At 46.9% G+C, this 21,349-nt stretch overlaps 1 protein-coding gene across 2 annotated transcripts; it reads left to right on the plus strand.

Moving 5' to 3' along the window:
* The first annotated feature begins 785 nt into the window (after positions 1-785).
* Positions 786-19,213, plus strand: ZNF202 (zinc finger protein 202). Of its 2 annotated transcripts, XM_066259792.1 has the most exons (8): positions 789-894; positions 11,806-12,059; positions 12,992-13,490; positions 14,161-14,371; positions 14,718-14,806; positions 15,747-15,876; positions 16,337-16,447; positions 17,366-19,213. In XM_066259792.1, the coding sequence occupies exons 3-8, from the start codon at positions 13,089-13,091 to the stop codon at positions 18,355-18,357; spliced, it is 1,935 nt and encodes a 644-aa protein (XP_066115889.1). In that variant the 5' UTR covers positions 789-894; positions 11,806-12,059; positions 12,992-13,088; the 3' UTR covers positions 18,358-19,213. The 2 variants fall into 2 exon arrangements, with proteins under 2 accessions (XP_066115888.1, XP_066115889.1); XM_066259791.1 differs by lacking the exon at positions 11,806-12,059 and having other exon boundaries at positions 786-894.
* Positions 19,214-21,349: the final 2,136 nt, after the last annotated feature.

Genomic DNA, 21,349 nt, shown 5'->3' on the forward strand with positions numbered 1-21,349 from the left:
CATCACTTCAAATTACAATTTTTTTCTTGCAAATTTAAATGACTCCAATTATAAATATGCCAATAAAACCAAAAGCAATGAGAATCTTGGGTTCAAACACAATGAAGAGATTCCAGCAACGTGTCTCAGGAAGATGAAATGTTTAAGACCTAAAAGGAAGAGAGGGCCCTCCCATGGCACCAGAGGGTGGTGACTTAGGGGGTTGAAGGGACTGAGAGAGCAGAAAGGAAAATGGCAAGTACAAGCAGAAATGCCACTGACGCAATCTCAAAGCAAAGAAATAAACAGAAATGCTCAAAGGAAAATAGAGAACAATGATATCACAACTATTCTTTTACTAGTCGTTTACAAGCAAGTTACCATTCAGCCCCAGAACAAAGGTATTACTTTGCCTGTTTTAGAACAGGGCACTGGGGTCCAGAGAGGCGACTCTGCAACTGATGATACACGCATGGGCCAGCATTCAAACTGCAAAGTCCTCTCTTCAACCATGTTTCGAGGACAGTTCAAAGGGAAAAAAAAATCAAGAAAAACGAGGCATCATCAGCAAAACAAACAAAAGATCAAAAACAGAAAAACAAAAGAAGGCAGAGAAAAGGGCAGGCAGTCAAACGGGCAGAAGCGATCTGATCTGAGCCGTTTTACTCTAGATGCCAAGACGCTCAGAACCTCAACTCGCGCTAGGAACATAGAGAGAACCAAACCTCCCAATGCCTAGAAAGGCCACAGCGCTGAGGAGGCGGGACGAAGCGCAGCTTCTGGTTCCTGGTGCAAAGGCCCCACGTGTTCCAACCGCCAGGCCCCGCGCAGCTCGGATCCGGTGGCGGTGCCTCGGCCAGGAGTGGGTGAGGGAGCAATCGGTTCCGGACAGGAGTCCCCGGAGCTGTCGGAGCAGTGAGTGCTGGCGGGCTGGGCCGGCCCGGGCCGGATGGGGCTACACTGGGCAGCTCAGGGCGAGGAAGACGGGGAGACGTCGGAGACCCCGCCTCCCCGGGAGCCTGGGAAAGGGCGGTGGCAGTGTAATGGGGAGCCCGAGGCGTGGTGGCCACCTGTGTGCTGGTGGCCGGAGCAGGACCCTCCGGGGACACGGGTAGCGCTCCGGACGCCTTTCTTTGCAGCCACCGCCCTCCGCCCCTGCCGAGGCCTGCAGAGAAAGAGTTCGTCCTTACGTCCATTGCTTCCGCGCCAACTCCCCCCACCCCCCAACCGAGGGAGGAGTGCTCTGGGCCCTTTGACTTTCCCAGCGCTTTTTTCACCCCGCCTCTGAAATTACTCAGGAACCACCCCCTCATTCTCCCTGCCTGGGCGAGCCCGTCTCCACACCACTAACTCCCTTGTGCAACATATACGCAGAAATACTCCCCTGTGATCATAGTAGGCCTGTGGCTCTTCAGCTGCTGGGTGACAGACCCCGAGCTGCCCCTCACGCCAGTGGTTGCATCTCCGCTTGCAGCTTTCCTCGTCCGACTCCTAACAGCCCGTTTTGGTACTTCATATCACCACTGTTACTCCCAGCAGGAGTGCACGGCCCCTGCTTTTTCTCGGGTTGGACGAAAAGTTTGGGAGTGTGTGTGGCATGGACATGCTGTGTTCTTTCACGAAGATGTCAGACCAATTTTTGTTTTCTGGACATTGGATGTTCTCGTCTCCTAGGCGCTCTGATAACCCCTGTCTGCCTTGGTTTCATGCCCTGACCTTCCCAACGGTGGACTCTTTGCCCTGGTCTTCCGTGGCCTTGGTCCTGGGGAGCAGTGCCACACCCAGGCTCTCACTTGGAGGCCAGGCTTAGAGCTTTTGCTTCACTGTCTATACTCTGCAGGGGACACCCAGGGCAGCCATGCTCAAGCTACAAGGAATGCTAGTGGAGACCCTTGTCCCTCTTCCTAACTTCTCTTCCAAGCCACCGCATTCATGAGCCTTGATCCAGAAAGCCACTTCAGAATGGCAGTGCGGTAGCCATGGAGGCCTGTTATGGAGAAGTGTGTGGCAACGAGCACTTAGGATTTGTGGCTGTGTGTCTTGAGTAACTTCCTGATTTTACTAGGTTGTATAAGAAGGTGGTGGGTTTGGAAGGAGGAAGGGAATTTTTCCTCCTAGGTCCAAACACCTGGGATTTATAATCTTTATACCTTTCTCCTTTGTCTATGCCCTTTTGCTCTCTTTCTGTGTAGTACATTGCAATAGACAGTCATGCCAGGGGCACAGCAAGGTTTACTCTGATGTGAGGGGTCTTGGGCATTACGAACTGTGCAGGTGAGGTAAGTTACAGGTATACATGTTTTTTCCAGTTAATTTGACACAGGCATAAAACATATAACAGTTCTAGATGCTTTCTACTTTTATAAACTCTCCTTTAATTTGGCCAACACTGGAGAAGCTGGATTCTTTCTGCTGGAACCTCAGATTTACTTTCTTTGCCTTAGGCACCTGGAGAACTTGTTAAACACTGATTGCCGGGGCCACCCCTAGAGTTTATGATAATAGGTCTGGGCTGGAGCTTACATTTCTAACAGGTTCTTAGGTGCTGGTGCTGCTGGTCTGGGTTTCTCACGCTGAGAACCACTGCCTTTGGCCAGACTTCTTCACATAAACATTGCGGTGGTTTCTGGATCAAAAGACCTATGTGTGAGTACTTCTGTGCCGGAAGCTAGTAATATGATCTTGTGTGGGTAATTCAACCACTTAGGTCTTGGTTCTTTCTTTTGTAGAATTAAGAAAGTGTACTTTACAACACTTCTGAATGCTACATTATCTTACACCAAATTGAAGATGAAATATTGTTTCTTTCTCTTAATTTTCTTATTTCTCTTGAAAGGAACTTCCATTTTGATCATAGAGTTTATCCCATATACTAGGTTTTTGCTGTGACTCCCTAGTATGTAAAGTCCCTGCTATTTCTTAACTACATACTGATTTTTTTAAGGTCTGTGTCTGCTTTTTTTATGTTTCTTTGCTTACCACCTTGAATTGTGTGGGACTCACAACTGATGGTCAGTTGAGGCTTGGCGAGCTTTTGGGCAAAGCCAGGTATGGAATGAATGAACTCCATCCCCTGCACTCCTGCCCCCTTGAAGCTTTTACCCCCACTAATCCTATGCCCCATAGTAAAGCAGTATGTGAGTATGCCACATGGTTCCCCCAGGTCGGAGATTGGAATATGTGCTATTGCTGAATACCTAGAACTGTCGCTGTGAGTGGTTTATTGCTCAGCAGCCCTGGCATCCATTGATGATGAATTGCAGTGTCTGTATCCCAGATTGGAAGAGAAACAGCTTAATTAAATTCAACACACATTTATTGAGCACCTTTTCTACCAAGCCTTTGGCAAAGTTTTAGGCACTGGAAATATGAAAATGAATAAGGAGGTCGTTGCCCTCAGGGGCAGTGCTCACAGTGGGACAAAAAGATGCTGAACGGTGCCCACAGCAAGAGTGGCATTTTGGGATTACTTCTGCTTTGGACTATGATTTAGTCTGCAGTGAAAACCTGATACTTGTCAGTCTTCTGGTCCAGCCAGCATGGGCACCACCCTTTATCATCTCCTATGCCTGTGAGCCTTGTCAAAGCCAAGAAGAAAGTCATCTAGTTACAGAGCATGCAGTATCCTGGCTAGAATATTAATTACAAAACTAAAAACCTAGTAAATCACTTTTGAATTGACTCTTCTGCACTATCTATATTTATGCCTCAAGTCAGGCTGTATTTATAATATCCTGATATTTTATATTAAACAATGGTTCCTCTGAGTGTTTGGCATTGACTATGTTCATTGTAGAACTTTATTAGGTACAGCTAGTTTAACTCTGCCAAATGAAAACCGCTGCCCTTTTCAGGATGGGAGTCAGGTTTGATGATTGACCTTTTCCTACTTCAGATTAGTTTGGGTTCTGTTTTCACCTGGGACATTTAGATGCCTTCTTTATATGGGCCATTAACCTCCCCTGGGTTGTACCCTCACTTAAGGTTTAAAAAGCCTAGCTTTATGTTGGAGATGAACTAATATGATCAAGATGGCCACACATTTAATTCCGGACGCTTGAAATTTTTATTTGGCCTCTAGCCTGCTTCAGCCCTGAAATGAATCCCTCTCGCCAGCCTAGGCTAATACATTAGGACCCCAATACTCAATAAAGAGGCCACAGATCCTTGTTCCTCTCAAAATGCCTCCTTTATCTCCATCAAAAAGCTGAATGGTTTCTCAAAAGATGATCCAGCTCTCTGCCTTTTGGTAGAGAATCATCCCCATTTCCAAGATGAACCCATATATTTAGGAAGTAGAACATAGGTCATCTACCTGCAAGGCAGAACTATCAACTGTTCAACCTCTTGGGCCTTTGTTGCATGCCTGTAGCAAACATTTTAAGTGAAAAATAAATGAGTTATGATTTTACAGCTTTATTTTACATTTAATGTTTACATTTATTCTCAATGACATTTTAATACCCATTTACACTTTGATCTTAACCACAGTGTCTACAAAGTTTCAGTGTGGAAGATATTTATAGCTGAGCCCTCACTGACTTCTGACTTTGTGGTACATATTGGCCTCTGTATTTTTCCTGTCTGCCCTTTCTCCTCACCATATTCTGTTTCTTTGAACCCTACTGTAATAAGCTTTGAGCCATCTCTTGGTGCTATGCAAATATTTATTTTATGTTGAATCTAATTAAGGAGGAAAAAATTTTAAGTGACCAAGACTATATATAATATATTCATTTGGCAGGAGAGAGAGAAAGGGAAAGAGATGAGAAGCATCATTTTAGTTGTTCATTGACTGCTTCTCATATGTGCCTTGATGGCAGTGGCAGCCGAGCCAGTGACCAAGGGATCCTATCAGTGATCCCACGCTCAAATCAGACACCTTGCTTAATCCAGCAACCTTGGGGTTTTGAACCTGGAACCTTAGCATCACTGGTTGATGCTCTATTCACTGTGCCACCACAGGCCAGACAAAAATAATTATTTTTTTTTTTTTAACAGAGAGAGAGTCAAAGAGAGGGATAGACAGGGACAGACAGACAGGAACGGGGAGAGATGAGAAGCATCAATCATCAGTTTTCATAAGGACACCTTAGTTGTTCATTGATTGCTTTCTCTTATGTGCCTTGATCACGGGCCTTCAGCAGATCCAGTAACCCCTTGCTCAAGCCAGCGACCTTGGGTCCAAGCTGGTGAGCTTCTGCTCAAACCAGATGAGCCCGCGCTCAAGCTGGCGACCCCGGGGTCTCGAACCTGGGTCCTCTGCCTCCCAGTCCGACACTCTATCCACTGTGCCACCACCTGGTCAGGCAAAAATAATTTTAAAAAACAGTTTTTAAACATAGTTTGAAGCATACTGATCATGATGTGTTTGAAAGCCAAAAGTCAGTGAGTGCATCCCCTTTTATGTCTGCCTTCTGAGTTCAGTTTTCAAGGGACTTCTCAGTTGTAGCACTGACTGTGTGCCTCACGTCACCTCCTCCCAGTTACAGGGAGAAAGGGGACTATGATATTGATAAGGGGAAGCGTTGCTAATTTGGTTTGGCAGGATTTAATGTAACTGCTTATTATTAAAATCAATTTAAATCCTATCTTTAAGTTTCCAGGCCTTGGAAAAGGATCGTATTTAATCTTAGCTTATAAATGACTTCAAAACAAGAACTTTTACTTTGGTTTAACAGTTTACAGTGAACAGATTGAAATTTTTCCTGTAGATTTTAATTTTTTTGTAGTTATGCTGGAATAATGGACTGTTTGCATATTTATTATTTAAATTTTGCCTCCATCCCAAAAGGATTTAAAGCAAGTTGAAAAAAAAAATGAACAAAATGTATTATCTGCTTTATGCCAGGCTCTGTGCTGAGTGAGTCTATGTTACTTCATATACTCCTTGGAACAACCCTGGGAAGCAGTAGGAGCCACATTTTGAAGATGCGCCTGAGATTTAGGTAGTGTCAGGTGGTTGACGACTGCGGAGAGCGACACAACCCAGGGCTCCAAAGCTCGAATAAACATTTGTATATAGGACAGTGAACATAAAGGATTTTTTCCAGTAGAAGGATCGAAATGGGATAATCTTTAATTTTAAAGAACAACACAGTGTTGGAAAAGGGAAGTTAACAATTTTTATTAGTTAATTTCTATTCCAGGGTAATGAGAGGAGCTGTTGCAACGACCCCGTCAACAGTTAGTCAAATTTCTGGGTTATGGGCTCACATTAATGTAAAAGATAAGAATGGAGACTGAGACCCTGGCCGGTTGGCTCAGTGGTAGAGCATCGGCCTGGCGTGCAGAAGTCCCGGGTTTGATTTCTGGCCAGGGCACACAGGAGAAGCGCCCATCTGCTTCTCCACCCCTCCCCTTCTCCTTACTCTCTGTCTCTCTCTTCCCCTCCCGCAGTGAGGCTCCATTGGAGCAAAGATGGCCCGGGCGCTGGGGATGGCTCCTTGGCCTCTGCCCCAGGCGCTAGAGTGGCTCTGGTCATGACAGAGCGACGCCCCAGAGAGGCAGAGCATCGCCCCCTGGTGGGCAGAGCGTCGCCCCCTGGTGGGCATGCCGGGTGGATTCCGTCGGGTGCATGCGGGAGTCTGTCTGACTGTCTCTCCCCGTTTCCAGCTTCAGAAAAATACAAAAAAAAGAAAGGAAAAAAAAAAAAAAGAATGGAGACTGAGCCCTGGCCGGATGGCTCGGTTGGTTAGAGCATCGTCCCGAAGCACCAAGGCTGTGGGTTCAATTCCCCAGTCAGGGCACAAATAGGAACAGATCAATGCTCCTGTATGTCTGTCTGTCTGTCTCTCTCTATCCCTCCCTCTTTCTCTCTTTCTTCCTCTCTTCCTTTCTCCCTCTCTTCTCACCCTCTTCCCTCCCTCCCTCTCTCACTGAAATCAATAAATTAAATTTAAAAATAAAAAAAGATGGAGACTGGAAAGAATATAGATGTCCAAATATGATCATTTGAATTTGATGATCACTGTTTTCTTCAGAAAATGAATTACTTGCTAGTAAATAGGTCACCATAGATACTTTATTAGTGCAAACTTTGTCATTTAGGCTCCTCGGGTACTAACATTTTAAGGTAGAGAACCAGATGTGCTTTCATTGCCTGCACTCTTCCGTTCTCACCAGTAGGATTTAGTGAGGGTCTTCACAAGCCCATGACATGTTCAGATGATGGTGGTGGTCTCATGAAACCCCCACAGTGCGCCAGTTTCTCAGGGACCTGGGGCTGGACAGTACATCTTTGGGTACCCAATCCAGCACTCTTCCCACAGCACCGCCTGCCTCCTGCTCCTCCCCATCTCTCGCCATTTCTTGCCCAGCCAAGAACTCCTCTTCTTCCTTCTTCGTTCTGATGCCGGTTGTCTGTTTGCCTTCATCTCGTTTTCTTAGACCACCAAAGGAAATAGAAACAAGCGTTGGAAATCTCAGTCATGATCCTGAAGTGCATTGGAAAATGGCAGTTTTTACATGACACATTTTTTTTTCCTTTGGAAAGCAAAGCCCTGTGGGAGCAGAACCTTTGTCAGTGCAGACTTTATGGCAGGGGACCCCAAACTACGGCCCGTGGGCCGCATGCGGCCCCCTGAGGCCATTTATCCGGCCCCCACCGCACTTCCGGAACGGGCACCTCTTTCATTGGTGGTCAGTGAGAGAAGCATAGTTCCCATTGAAATACTGGTCAGTTTGTTGATTTAAATTTACTTGGTCTTTATTTAAAATATTGTATTTGTTCCCGTTCTGTTTTTTTTACTTTAAAATAAGATATGTGCAGTGTGCATAGGGATTTGTTCATAGTTTTTTTTATAGTCCGGCCCTCCAACGGTCTGAGGGACAGTGAACTGGCCCCCTGTGTAAAAAGTTTGGGGACCCCTGCTTTATGGAATCCATAGTAGGGAATCTCTTGTTGCAGCTGCAACAAGAAAACAGTAAGGGTTTCTTGTCCGTTGCACTCGGTGTGGGTTCTTGGATTTTAAGGTAACAGTGGTCCCTTCCTGAAGCCATAAAGCCCTATGTATCAAGTGCATCTTCTCTCCGTGCTTTGCAAAAATGGAGGGGCGTATAAATCTTTGTGTGGATAAATAATCATTATTGTAGCCATATTAAATTATTGGATGTCTGGCTTTGTGCTTATTAAAGTTGACTTAAATCCTCAAAGGAAAAAAATTTTCCCCAAATGCACAGCCTTGTGTGACTTCCATTTGGATTACCCCAGGGCAACCTGAGGATGCCTTTTGATGAGATGGGGTTTCAGCACATTAGGATCCACTAACAGTATCCTGTTTTACTCACAATCCAAGCAGTACGTGGTATTTCCTTATTTATTCCTTTGTCCAGCATGCAGTTTGCTGGATAAATGAAGAATTAGTAAGATCTATCCTTCCAGAGAAAAAGACTTAAAAACTTAAGCAATGTTCTGTGATAGAGTGCCTGTTGTATGACAGATGGTGGCCTGGGTGTGTTTTGTCCCTGTCCTCAGAGCTTTGCAGTCTGGTGAGTTAAACAGCAAGAGAGCAATTTTACCACACAAAAAATAAAGAGATGTGTGTTCTGGGATGTGGGATGGTGCCAGTTACCGGAAGGATGAGTAGAGCTAACCAGGTAAAGAGAGCAGAGAAAGATAGTTCAGAAGGCAGCATGTGAAGCATCTTGGAGTCCCAGTGACAAGAGAGAACAGTGCTTTCAAGCAGAGCCGTTCAATAGGAGTGGCAGTCGTGGGAGAGACAGGTGGCTAGGGGCTGGGCCCTGAGGGCTTTGAGAATCAACTCCCAAGAAGTTTAAATTTTATTTTATGGACAATGTGAAGCCATTGGTTGGTTTTTTGTGTCTTAGAAAGGTCACCACTCTGGCCTTCCTGCAATATTGCAGGTGCAGTGTCAAGGGGGCTCCTGCCCATTATTAAATCCGTGCACCCACTTGCCCCACCCCACAAAAAAACTGAAAGTAAATGGATAGGTTCCAGAAGTAACAACTAGACAAATGCAAGCTGGCTCCACCACAGCCGGAGGAGATTTCACACCAAAGAAAGGCTTCTGGGATTTGGGTTCTCACACCTGTGCTCCAAGAAGGTGTGAATTGGGGAACTGGTGGGGGTGGGGGAGGTACATGGAATTGAACCATCTGACAGCCTGGAACCTCAAAGAGCTGCCCCACCGTGGAAGTCTGTCTGGTGGTCAGTCAGAAGGTCAGGAAGTGGGCCTCCATAACCTTGGGTATGGCAAACATCACTCACAGGCACAGGCCTGAGTGATACCAGAATAATTCAGGAACATACTGTGAAATTAATGCAAAAACTAATTCAAGATCATTGAAACTAGTATTTTTTTCAAGTAGATGCATTTAATTCTATTCAAAGAGTTTACTTTTATAACCTAGTTAAGTGGTCCCCATCCCCCAGGCGCGGACTGGTACCGGTCCATGGGCCATTTGGTACCGGTCCACAGAGAAAGAATAAATAACTTACATTATTTCCATTTTATTTATATTTAAGTCTGAACGATGTTTTATTTTTTTTAAATGACCAGATTCCCTCTGTTACATCTGTCTAAAACTCACTCTTGATGCTTGTCTCGGTAAGATATATTTATCCGTCCCACCCTAAAGGCCGGTCCGTGAAAATACTTTCTGACATTAAACTGGTCCGTGGCCCAAAAAAGGTTGGGGACCACTGGTCTAGGGCACTCGGAACTCCCAAAGTAAAAACAATCTCATTGAAAACGGGCATGAAATTTTAAAAATTATAAGCCACCTGAGAAAATAAATCACACCATGAGGTAGAGACAGCAGATTCAATAGGTAGGAAAGTTAGCATATGAAGATCTAGAGATATGGTCTAAAACAGTATGAAAGTGTGTAGTAAATATTTTAGGAAGAGCAATACAATATATAGATGATAAAAATATGCTCATTGAAATTAAATTCATTTTGATGGGCAACAGAACATTAGCTCAGCTGTAAGAGTGGATTGATAACCTTGAAGGTGGATCTGAGGCAGTTCTATTGAAGCACAAAAAGACTGAAAAATGAATTCTTCTGGTTCTTGTGGAGTCTGCAGCTTGGTCTGGAGGGGCAGGGGCAGGAAGGCCAGTGGTAGAATTTGGACCAACTCGTTCATTCAGCATTTGAGTACCTGTTGTGTATCAGTGTGGTGTAGGAGCTGAGGATGTTGTCATTTTCTAAAGGATTCTATTAATGCCTTTTAGTGTGTCATAATGGCTTGACCATGGGACTGGCAGCTGCAATGAGGTGGTTGAATTTGAAAGACATTTAGATGGAAGAATTAACAAGATGGGGTGAATAAAAGAGTAGGAACATAATAAAGGAAGAGGCTGACTCTTCCTGTTAAAGTAGGAAGAACATTTCAAAGTGGAGGTTTATCATTTAAATGCATTTGTTGTGCACTTTATTATAGGTGATTGATGGAAAATATAGCCCCTAACATGAAGACCTTTCACAGGAAAGGTAAAGAATGGCTGTGTGATATTATAGATCGTGTGAGAGAGATGTGCCCAGGTAATTACAGAAGCAAAGTGATTTCTAACCGTGTCTAAGGATGGGGTAATGGGATCGAAGAAAACATCTATCTCAGGACATGGAGCCTGAGCTATCTTGAAAGATAAGTAAAGTCTAACCTAAATAAAGGATAGAGTTTACAGAGCAACAACATGTTCAAAAGCCAAAGAACTTAGGGCTTTGGTGTGCTGCGCGCGCGCACGTGTGTGTGTAATGACTGGAGAGTAGGGCAAAGGCAATAAGGTGACCATCAGCATAATATATGATACTTAGAAGTTTGTATTTCACTTACAAGACAAGAAGGAGTGATTGAGGGTCCTCAATAGGGACCAGATTTGCCAAGAGCACTCCTGTGACCTGGTAACTTGAATGTAACAAATCTGGAGGCAGGTAGCTCACATTTGGGAGCAGTTTCAGTAATCCAGATGTGAATTGCTAAGGACCTAACCTGCAAATGATGGGAATGAAGAAGAGGGGGCCTGTCTAGAAGAAATAGGAACACCATGCAGCACTGTGGGTGGGCTGTGCGCGTTGCGAGCAGAAGGAGCAGCCTTCATGCAAGCACGGAGGCCTGAAGGACACCCTGGGTTAGGGAGGTCGGCTGTGCATGCGTTACAGCAGGTAATGCAGAAGAAGTGCGTAGGGAAGCAGAACAAATAGATTGAAGGCTGATTGGGAAGAGCTTCGTGTGACATGCAGAGGATTTTGGAATTGATCTAACAGTAAGAAATTTTTTTTATTTATTTTTTTATTTTTTAATTTTTTTGTATTTTTTTTTTCTGAAGCTGGAAAAGGGGAGAGACAGTCAGACAGACTCCCGCATGCACCCGACCGGGATCCACCCGGCACGCCCACCAGGGGCAACACTCTGCCCACCAGGGGGCAATGCTCTGCCCCTCCAGGGGGACGCTCTGTCGCGACCAGAGCCACTCTAGCGCCTGGGGCAGAGGCCAAGGAACCATCCCCAGCGCCCGGGCCATCTTTGCTCCAATGGAGCCTTGGCTGCGGGAGGGAAAGAGAAAGACAGAGAGGAAGGAGGGGGGGGGTGGAGAAGCAAATGGGCGCTTCTATGTGCCCTGGCCGGGAATCGAACTGGGGTCCCCCGCACGCCAGGCCGACGCTCTACCGCTGAGCCAACCTGCCAGGGCAGTAAGAAATTTTTTAAATGTTGAGTGATGCCAGTGGAACTATAATTTAGAAACATATAAAAAGTTAACATTGGGCTACCATCAATCTTCTAAGCACTGCACAGGTAGTAATACATTTAATCCTCATAGTAACTGTTAGGTGAATGTCATTATTGCCTCCATTCTGTAGATGGGGGAACCAGGAATAAGGAGAATGGATGCGAACCTGCCCGTGGCCTCATACCTAGTGAACAACAGATCCAGTATTCAAACTCTGGCAGCTGACTCCAGGACTCACTCTTAACCTTACACATCCTGGGTGTTTCTCGACCAAGATGCACATCAAAGCCACACATAGCCTTTCTAAAGATACTGTTGCCTAGATTGACTGAATGAGCATGTCCAGGAGAATGGTGTGTGATACTATTTCACAAAGCTCCGCAGGTAATTCTGTAGCACAGTGCTCACCGTTGAGTAGTCCCAGGATCCCAGCTAGGGAGTTAGGCAGGGGTGCAGGCATCTCTTGGGTGCAGGGCCCAAATTGAAGTTGTCTGTGGGGAAAAAGAGGAGGAAACAGATTGAGAGGCTTAAGAGGGAGAATCGGTTTAATGAGCTGTAAGCAATGGAGAAGAATCAAAGTTGAATCCAAGGAGCACAAAGTTACATCTTGACTTAACAAGTGATGATACAGCCAAGATAGGATTCCAGGAAGAGGAGAGGGTTTGGGAGTAAGAATAACAAATTCAGTCTTGAACACTTGGGTTTGAGTGCCTGTAGGTCATCCAACTAAAGGTGTCGTAACAAGAGGAAAGTTGCATTTTGGAGTGCCTATATACCAACCACTGTAAGCAGCTTTCCTGTTAATTCATACAATCTCCCATCAGGTCTCTGAGAAGTCCCACATTACAGAGGACATTAATACTGGGCATGGTATGATTCCGTTCAGAGTGAACTTCGATAAGGCCTTCGCTGTCTGTTTCAGCCACGGCCCTCTGCCTGAGAATAAATATCCCAGTGTGTATGTAAATGTGCTTGTGTAAAACAGACCTTAGTCCCTGCCACAGCTTTTAGCAGGTGATGACTAGTACCCTTACTCTTAGGCATTCTCCTTTTAGGTTCACAAGTCTCATGAAGTAGAAACGCTGTATTTTTCTATGGGGTGTGAACCTTGCCTGGGAAAAGGGGTGGGGGGACATCCCTTCAGGCATCGTCATCCTGTAATCTGGATATTTTTAAGCCTGTGGTTATAGAGATTAGGGGAAGGGGATTTGATAGTTTGAGGAAGCGTTATATGTACAAGACTGATTAAACTCAGAACTGCTATCCTTGTGTATGATTTCATACTAATACTGTTTGTCTCTACTTTTCTACCCCAGGTCCCTTGGGAGAAACTCCTCGAGGTGCCCAGGCTGAGACTGGGGGGGAATGACAGTGTGAGCTGTAGATGGTGTGAGACCACCCCAGAGCCAGAGAATGGCTACTGCCTTGGAACCAGAGGACCAGGATCTTTGGGAAGAAGAGGGGATTCTAATGGTGAAATTGGAAGATGATTTCACCTGTAGGCCAGAATCTGTCTTACAGAAGGATGACCCCGTGCTTGAGACCTCGCACCAGAACTTCCGACGCTTTCGCTACCAGGAGGCAGCAAGCCCTCGGGAAGCTCTCGTTCGACTCCGAGAACTTTGCCATCAGTGGCTGAGGCCAGAGAGGCGGACAAAGGAGCAGATCCTAGAGCTGCTTGTGCTGGAGCAATTCCTCACCGTCCTGCCGGGAGACCTGCAGAGCTGGGTGCGGGGCCAGCGGCCAGAGAGTGGCGAGGAGGCAGTGACGCTGGTGGAGGGTTTGCAGAAACAACCCAGGAGACCAAGGCGGTGGGTGAGGAGGGGGAGTCCTGACCTGTGTGATGTGGAGGGGGCTACTTGCTGGATGCATGGATTTGGGATTAGGGCTTACAGGGCCCCATAGATCACCCTTTAAATGTTATTGGTTCTACCCTTGGGTGGCGCCTAGATCCATAAGCCCCATGGGGCAGAAGTGGTGTCTGTGTGTGTGAGTGTGACTTTCTGGTTTTTCGAAATTGCCCAGGGACTATCTTACGGGCCTCAGTCACCCCAGGGTCACCAGGCTTCAGTTTTCCTTTCTTTGGCTATTGAATCTCCAATTTCTGGGGAGGAAGGTTTTGTCACTTCCTCAAAGGTTGTCACAAACCATCAGCCACAGAGTCCCCGCTCGGGACAATAAGAGCAGCAAAGGAGGTGCTGCAGGTGGGACAGGTAGACGCAGGAAGGAGAGGGCCTCCAAGCCTGGTTGGCGGGGCCTGGTTGGTGGGGTAAGGGGACAGGGCAGTGTCCGACTGTCCCCTGCCTTGTTCTGGTGAGGACGATCTTCAGCTGTCCTGCTTGCGCCAGTGGGACTGGAGCGTCCCCTCTTCACCTGGGCCCCTCTGGGAGTTTCTCTTTTGGCAGCTTCTCCTAAAATAAGCCCTGATATCAACCATGACTTTCCTCCTGACTCCATGGTGACTGGAAGTTGGAATTATTCCCAGGTGACTGTCCATGTTCATGGCCAGGAGGTCCTGTCCGAGGAGACAGTGCATCCAGGAGCAGAGGCTGAGTCACCTAGTGAGCTGCAGGATCCCACGCAGACCCTGACCCCCGAGGAGCCCCGTGAGGAGAGGACTCAGAGCCCAGATCTGGGGGCACCAGAGGAGCAGAGCCTGCGCCAGGAATCGGAGTTCCAGCCCCTGCAGGAGCGCGGTGGGGAGCCTCAGCGGAAGACGGGCTCTGGGCTGAGTGCGGGGAGGGGGAGATTTCTCCTGTGCCAGCGAGGCGGCAGATCGTACAGGAGTAACTCATAGAGTCCAGGGTGTCGAGAGGAGACAGGACTAGCTGGAGTTCCCCATAAACAGGGCTGAGCTTGGAGAGCAGTCTTGGTTGTTCTCTTGGCATCTGGTAATATTATAGGTAGTGGTGCTGGGGATGGTTTGAGCTGACCTTAGACCACCAAAGATCCCCTTCCCACCAGAAGTGACGGGGATGCCAGGCTCCTCGCCAGTTGCAGGGTGTGCCGCGTGTGCTGATCTCTGCCATGTTTCCTTTGTAGAGGTCCCAGTGCCCCAGGACCCCGGCCTTCCTGAGGAGAGGGATGCTGGAAACCCAGAGATGGTGGCCCTGCTCACTGCTCTGTCACAGGTGCACGCTCCTTTCCCTCTGTTCCACGGAGAATTGGAAGAGCTGTGAGGTGTTAGTCTCGTACTCAGCGGGTCAGACATAAGATACTCCACTCCTGTCGGTGCAGAATCTCAGTACTTTACCTATCTGTAACGGGGGGGGGGGGGGGGGGGGGGTTTGCCATCTAATGAGCTGAATTATAATATAAAAGTCCCACTTGGATCTGCAGGCTCCAAAGCCTATTCATTTGCCACTGACCTGGCAGAAGGTGATTATTTTGTGACGCTCCGGTATAACTTTGGAGTTGTTGAAGGTTTGTTTTAGTTTTTAGAATAAATTTGATAGCCACTTGAGCCATTTGTCAGGATGACTGACAGCTGCCGAAATGACTTCTGAAGCTGCACGGTGTGCTCCTCTGGACAGTTCAGTCAGGCCACAACATTTACTGAGATTGACCGTAGTCAGAGCCCAGAAGCTAAGCTGTGTAGCTGGAGGGAAAGGACTGGCTTGTTCCATGTCTTTAGACTGAGTCTAGCTGAAGAAACAAGTCCTGTTGTGTTCTGTAAACTCTGTAAGTGACGAGGGTGATCGGAGAAGGGCATTAGGGAAAGCTTTCTAGAAAAGATGGCTTAGGACTATTACGGAAATGTTTTATTAAAGCATCAAATAGGGCGTTGATGGCTTTTAAGACTGTCCTGGTGTTTAAACAGTATTCTCAGAAAGAAGCAGCACTTAGTTGAGAAAGAAAGTGAGTCTGGAGGGAGCAGACGGCGGCCCCAGGTGAAGGACAGTCGGGAAGCAGTGATGGGGGAATGTGTTTGCTGACAGGGAGCCGAGGGTCCCATCTGAGTTCCCTTGGTCTCCCGAGTGCGTTCCGTCTGTACCAGGACCCTCATTCCAGGAACAAGGCGGGAGGCTCTCCGAGGCATCACAGTTTAATTGACTCCCTCTCACCTTTCAGGGGTTGGTGACGTTCAAGGATGTGACAGTTTGCTTCTCTCAGGACCAGTGGAGTGATCTGGACCCAACACAGAAAGAGTTCTACGGAGAGTATGTCTTGGAAGAAGACTGTGGAATTGTGGTCTCCTTGTGTAAGGCATTTCAAGTGTTTCTGGAATGTTCTGAGCACAGAGCTCTTTGTCCTGTTGGAAATTCTGGGGGTCCTAGAGCTTAGACTGTATGTACTACACTGTTCTTATGCCTCCCTACCAGTGAGGTTGAAGGATTAGCTGAGGAAGGTAATACCACGTTCAAGGAAAGAGAAGGTGCTTAGAAAGTGGTTAGAAAAATCTAATAAAATAAAGTAATATATCTCCTTTAGTATATTTGAGATAAGCATGAGTTTTGAAACAAAAGTTGGAGATCATCTACTTATTTGAATATGGGCAGTGTTTACAGCTGTTAGTTACCGAGTGTGGGTGAAAGGCAGAGACACGGACTGGGCTGGAGGTGCCAGGTAAAGAGACCACAGACTTGATTGGCCCGGCTGATCTGCTTCTAGTAGGGGGAGCTGCTGAACCAGTCCTAACGTCCTGTTGTCCCCTTTCACAGCGTTTCCCATCCCCAGGCTGGAAGAGGTCCCCCACGTTAGAGAGGAAGAGCCTTTGGTTCCAGATACCCTAGAGCCCCAGGAGCCGGAGATCCTGAGCTTCACCTACACAGGTGAGGGCCAACGGAAGGAACCTCCCCCCAGGCTGGCGGTTCCTCTGTCAGCACGTCTGTCTGGGCGCCCCTCAGTGGTTCTTACGGCACGTCGGGCATTGCTGCTGGCTCCCTCCACATGCCAGCGCCTTCTGTCTTCCTCTGCTTACCCGTCCCGTTATGTGTTTGGGGTATAAATAATATAAAATGGTGAAAGAAAAACCAGAACTTGTGGAATTGCGGCTGTACCATCACTAAGAGGTTCACTTAAACTCTGGATCCTCAGTCTCCACATTTGTAAAATGGGGATAATGTTATTTGTCCAAATTAAGGCTTACTTGACAGCTTGAGATAACAAGAAAGTGCCTGGCATGTGATGGGCATTCAGACAACTGATTGTTTGTTTTCTTCCCAACCTCTCCAGTTATGAGATACGGGCTTCTCACTATGCTTCGTCCCTCCCAGAACTCTGTAAATCCCCCCTACTGTGTAGAGCAGGGGTCTCAAACTCACAACCCACGGGCCACATGCAGCCCGCCGAACAATTTTGTGCGGCCCGCAGACTAATCCACGAAGTTCAAAATATTTTGGATAAAATTAAGTAAGCCTAGGGGCCTACTTGTATTTTTCATTTCTCTAGCATCCTAGCTAGATATTAGCTTAGTTAACAGCAGTTGTGATGAGAACTACAGTTTCTGGTCGTTTTGTGACACTGAGTAAACTGCATGTACGATTGTGCTTGTTGTACTGATTTTTTTTTTGTTTTCAACTGCAGTGAGAAAAGTGTTACGTAACAGTTGCCTTTTGTAGACCTAGTGCAGCCCGCCAAACGGCTGTGATCTTGCTCTGCGGCCCACATGCTGAGTTGAGTTTGAGACCCCTGGTGTAGAGGGCGTCATTACCTCTCTCATTTTTCCTTTTCTCTTACACTGTCTTCAGGAGAAAGGAGTGAAGATGAGGAAGAGTTTCTGGAGCAAGATCTGAGTTTAGAAGATCTACATGCCTCTGTTTTAGGAGATCCAGAAATCCACCAGACTCCAGATTGGGAAATAGTCTTTGAAGACGATCCAGGTGGACCTAATGAGAGAAGATTTGGTACAGATATTTCTCAAATGAATAGTTTCACGAGTATTCAGGAAACCATAGCTGCCCCCTCCCTGTTAGGGAGGAATCATGAGTGCTCTGTATGTGGAAAATGTTTCACCTGCAACTCCCACCTTGTTAGACATCTGAGAACTCACACAGGAGAGAAGCCCTATAAATGTATGGAGTGTGGAAAAAGTTACACGCGGAGCTCACATCTTGCCAGGCACCAAAAGGTTCACAAACTAGGCAATGCTTATAAATTTCCCCTTAACCGGAAGAACTTGAATGTAACGTCCGCTGCAGTCCCAGCTCAGAAAGCTCCAACTGTTGAGAAGCCCTATAGATGTGAGGATTGTGGCAAACACTTCCGCTGGACTTCCGATCTTGTTAGGCATCAGAGGACACACACTGGAGAAAAGCCCTTCTTCTGTACTATTTGTGGCAAAAGCTTCAGCCAGAAATCCGTGCTAACAACGCACCAAAGAATCCACCTTGGAGGCAGGCCCTACCTGTGTGGGGAGTGCGGAGAGGACTTCAGTGACCACCGGCGGTACCTGGCCCACCGGAAGACGCATGCTGCCGAGGAGGTCTATCTCTGCAGCGAGTGCGGGCACTGCTTCAACCACGGTGCTGCGTTTGCTAAGCACCTAAGGGGACATGCCTCCGTGAGGCCCTGCCGATGCAATGAATGTGGGAAAAGCTTCAACCGGAGGGACCACCTCGTCCGGCATCAGAGAACACACACTGGCGAGAAACCGTTCACGTGCCCTACCTGTGGGAAGAGCTTCAGCAGAGGCTATCACTTAATCAGGCATCAGAGGACCCACTCAGAAAAGACCTCCTAGCGGGGACCCCGTGTTAGGAGATCTGCATTCAGCCCCGACCCCAGGATGGGGTGGTGGAGGCCTTCTGGATGTTCTGGGGAGGTCTCTTCCAAGGAGTCTCCCTGGCTTGCCCAGATGGGCGTAACTTCTTTCCACACGTAAACTCCCCTGGGCAGAACCTCTCAACTTTCTTCTCTGTAAGCTTTTTAGCCTAAATTACAAGCTGAGTTGAGGCTTCTCCTTGATGGAGGGCTCCTGCTTCAGCCTCACGGGTGTGGAGTAGGAGAATTAGAAGACTGAGAGGTGGTGGTTCGATTTCCCTAAAAACAGGCTGTTAACTATCCTAAAGACTACTCAACAGCCTCAAATTTAAAGTTGCCCAGGGACAACCCCTTAGGTTCAGTAAGGGACCAGCCTGTAGGACTCAGTCCTTACTGGGCTCAGATCTCAAAGCACACAGCCCTGGACTCCAAGCCGGATACTTGCGTCCTGATGGCTTTGCCACACACGGCAGGATAACTACACATCTCACTGATGCACTTCCTCACCAGGCACTTTCCTTGGTCACTGGGGAGAGATGGGAGAAGTGTGTGATGGGCAAAAGCCTTAAAGCTGCTTCACGTGGACCTTGGCAGGGTGCTCCCTCCCCCTTGTCATAGTGACACCAGGTGCCAGACGCTGCTGAGGAGGAGGACCTCTTCAGAGGCCTCTTCCTTGTGGTTATTTTTTCCTTCCTGTTAGAATCCTCATGCTGTTAGCCTTCCTACTGTTCTGCCCATCTCTTGGTTTTGTCCCTAGCACTTTCTCTACTACAAGTGGGATGTAGCCTTTGGGTGCCAGGGATTTGGTAAAGCATAATTAAATCATAATGAAAACATTTCCGTTCCCACGTACGCACAAGCCCGCCCGCCCACCCGCCCCCACCCCCGTCGCAGAGGTGCGTGAGGGACTTTGGAACAGTGTCGACTTACAGAGGCACTGTAATAATTAGTCATAATTGACGGGGTCACATCACTTACATGAAGGAAACTGGAGAAGATCTGAAATCAGATTGTGGAAAAAGTTGCTGCTGGCCAGGGCTATTCAGACTATTTGACACCTGGTCCCCACCACCCCTGCCCCGTTTCTCTGAGGTCGGGAAATCATGAATCCCAGCACCTGGGACCCTGAGAATTGACCAGGAGCAGATGGTTCTCATGTATTTGCATTGTTTGCCTTTTCTTGTGCGATGTCATTTTAATGTAACTAAGAACTTAATAGTATCTCATGGCCCAAGGATCTCTGTTGTCTGATAAAGGTCCCATGGAAATGGGGCTGAATAATTAAGAACCTCACCTGCTCTGATCGTGGGAGTGGCAAGGACTGGAAGACTGTCCTCCATAAATGGGGCACAGGGTACAGATTAAAGCATGAGAAGAGAGATGTCTTCTGTGCCTGTTTTTTCTGCTGTTTGTCAGTCTGGTGTGTACCATATACCAGAGGGAGGTGGTGGGCTGACGAGGCCCCAGCACCAACAGCTCAAGGGAGTTCTCAGGTCAGTAATGCTACTCCAGCTGACTGGTTTTAATACCAGTCAACCCTTGTCCTTTGGAAATATACACATGAAATAAAAGTAACACTGGCAGCCAGATTCCCTGGTCTCCGAAAGGTTCCATCTTACCTGTTCACTTACCAGGGTTTCGGGTTTCCTGATTCTTCTGAACATCATTCTTACAGACACCAGGGAGTACAAAGTAGTTCTCCCTGATAGGGAAGGCTTGTTGGCATGGTTAGCAAAGCCACAGCTAGGACAGCCTGGAATTTGCAGAAGAGACTTTCCTTATAGGAAAACATTTCTGAACCTTCCGTTGCAGCCTCAAAAGGTAATTTCTCCTAGCCAATACCATTTATAGGGGAGTTGATCAAGTTCTGGCGGTAATGGAACAGGCTGACTTTGTATTCACCGATTTAGCTGCATTACTGCAATAAGTGAAAATCTGTCAAGAGAATGCTGCATAAGGGAACGTTTGCAAGACTGGCCCAATTCGTTGGAACATCAAATAGTTATTTTATTGCTGATCCCTCGGCAAAATTTCATAAGCTGACACACTCTGGCCTCTTGTAAATTACTGTATTTTCTAAGGTTCCTGGAGTTACATTCTTTCCCCTACTGAACACAAATGCCCTGTTTACAGCAACAGGGCCAGGACAGGTTAACCTGAAATGAGCAAGAGCAGACAGCTGAACATGGAGATACTGGGTACAGGGTGTTCTTACCATTTAGAAGCAATTCCCTGCAGGATTTTGTTAAGCATTAAATCCTGATGTTTTTGAATCTCAGACGTTTCTGAGAAATAGGCAAGATTTTGAAACTACTGGTAGGAAGATATAAAATGGTCTAAATTAGAGAATTGGTAGATTGGAAATGGTAGGATGATGAACTAATAAATTGACAAAATGATTCAAATATTTGGCCACTACTTGGGAAGAAGCAAGAAATAATTTAGCCTCTTTTCCATTCCAAAATCCCCAGAGAAATAAATGGAAAGAGATATAAGCAAAATATATTTTATCTAAAACTGGCTTCAAACTAAAGCAGAATCTAGTGAACACCAATGTACCCCATGGAGGATTTCACTATTAACATCAAAATACATAACTAGAGCCAAAGCCCAGCTCACATGCCGAGTCTAATAGAAGACGCCTTCTTTCCCTGGAGCCGCAGAGGGTGAACAAAGGAACACTACTGAGTCCTGTGAAGTCTGCAGAGACCATTTGCTTCAACCCTGTCTGGTCAGGATGAGGCAGGAAAGTCAGAACAGGGAACAAAGGCCTCAAGCTCTGACCCTTCCCCTTTTCCATCTTGGCTGGAAAGTTGCAGATGTGACCTTCCGTTGGCCATCTGTTCTCAGCTTCTCCCCTCTCCCAATTTCCTGTGATTGCGAGGACCGAGTCACTATCTGGAGAGGAGGGTCAAGGACAAACTGCATCAGCAGTCACCCTAACAGAAGCCTAGGACCACCCTGTCCCCCAC

This window comes from Saccopteryx bilineata, chromosome 2, assembly GCF_036850765.1.
Source record: "Saccopteryx bilineata isolate mSacBil1 chromosome 2, mSacBil1_pri_phased_curated, whole genome shotgun sequence".
Taxonomy (NCBI): domain Eukaryota; kingdom Metazoa; phylum Chordata; class Mammalia; order Chiroptera; family Emballonuridae; genus Saccopteryx; species Saccopteryx bilineata.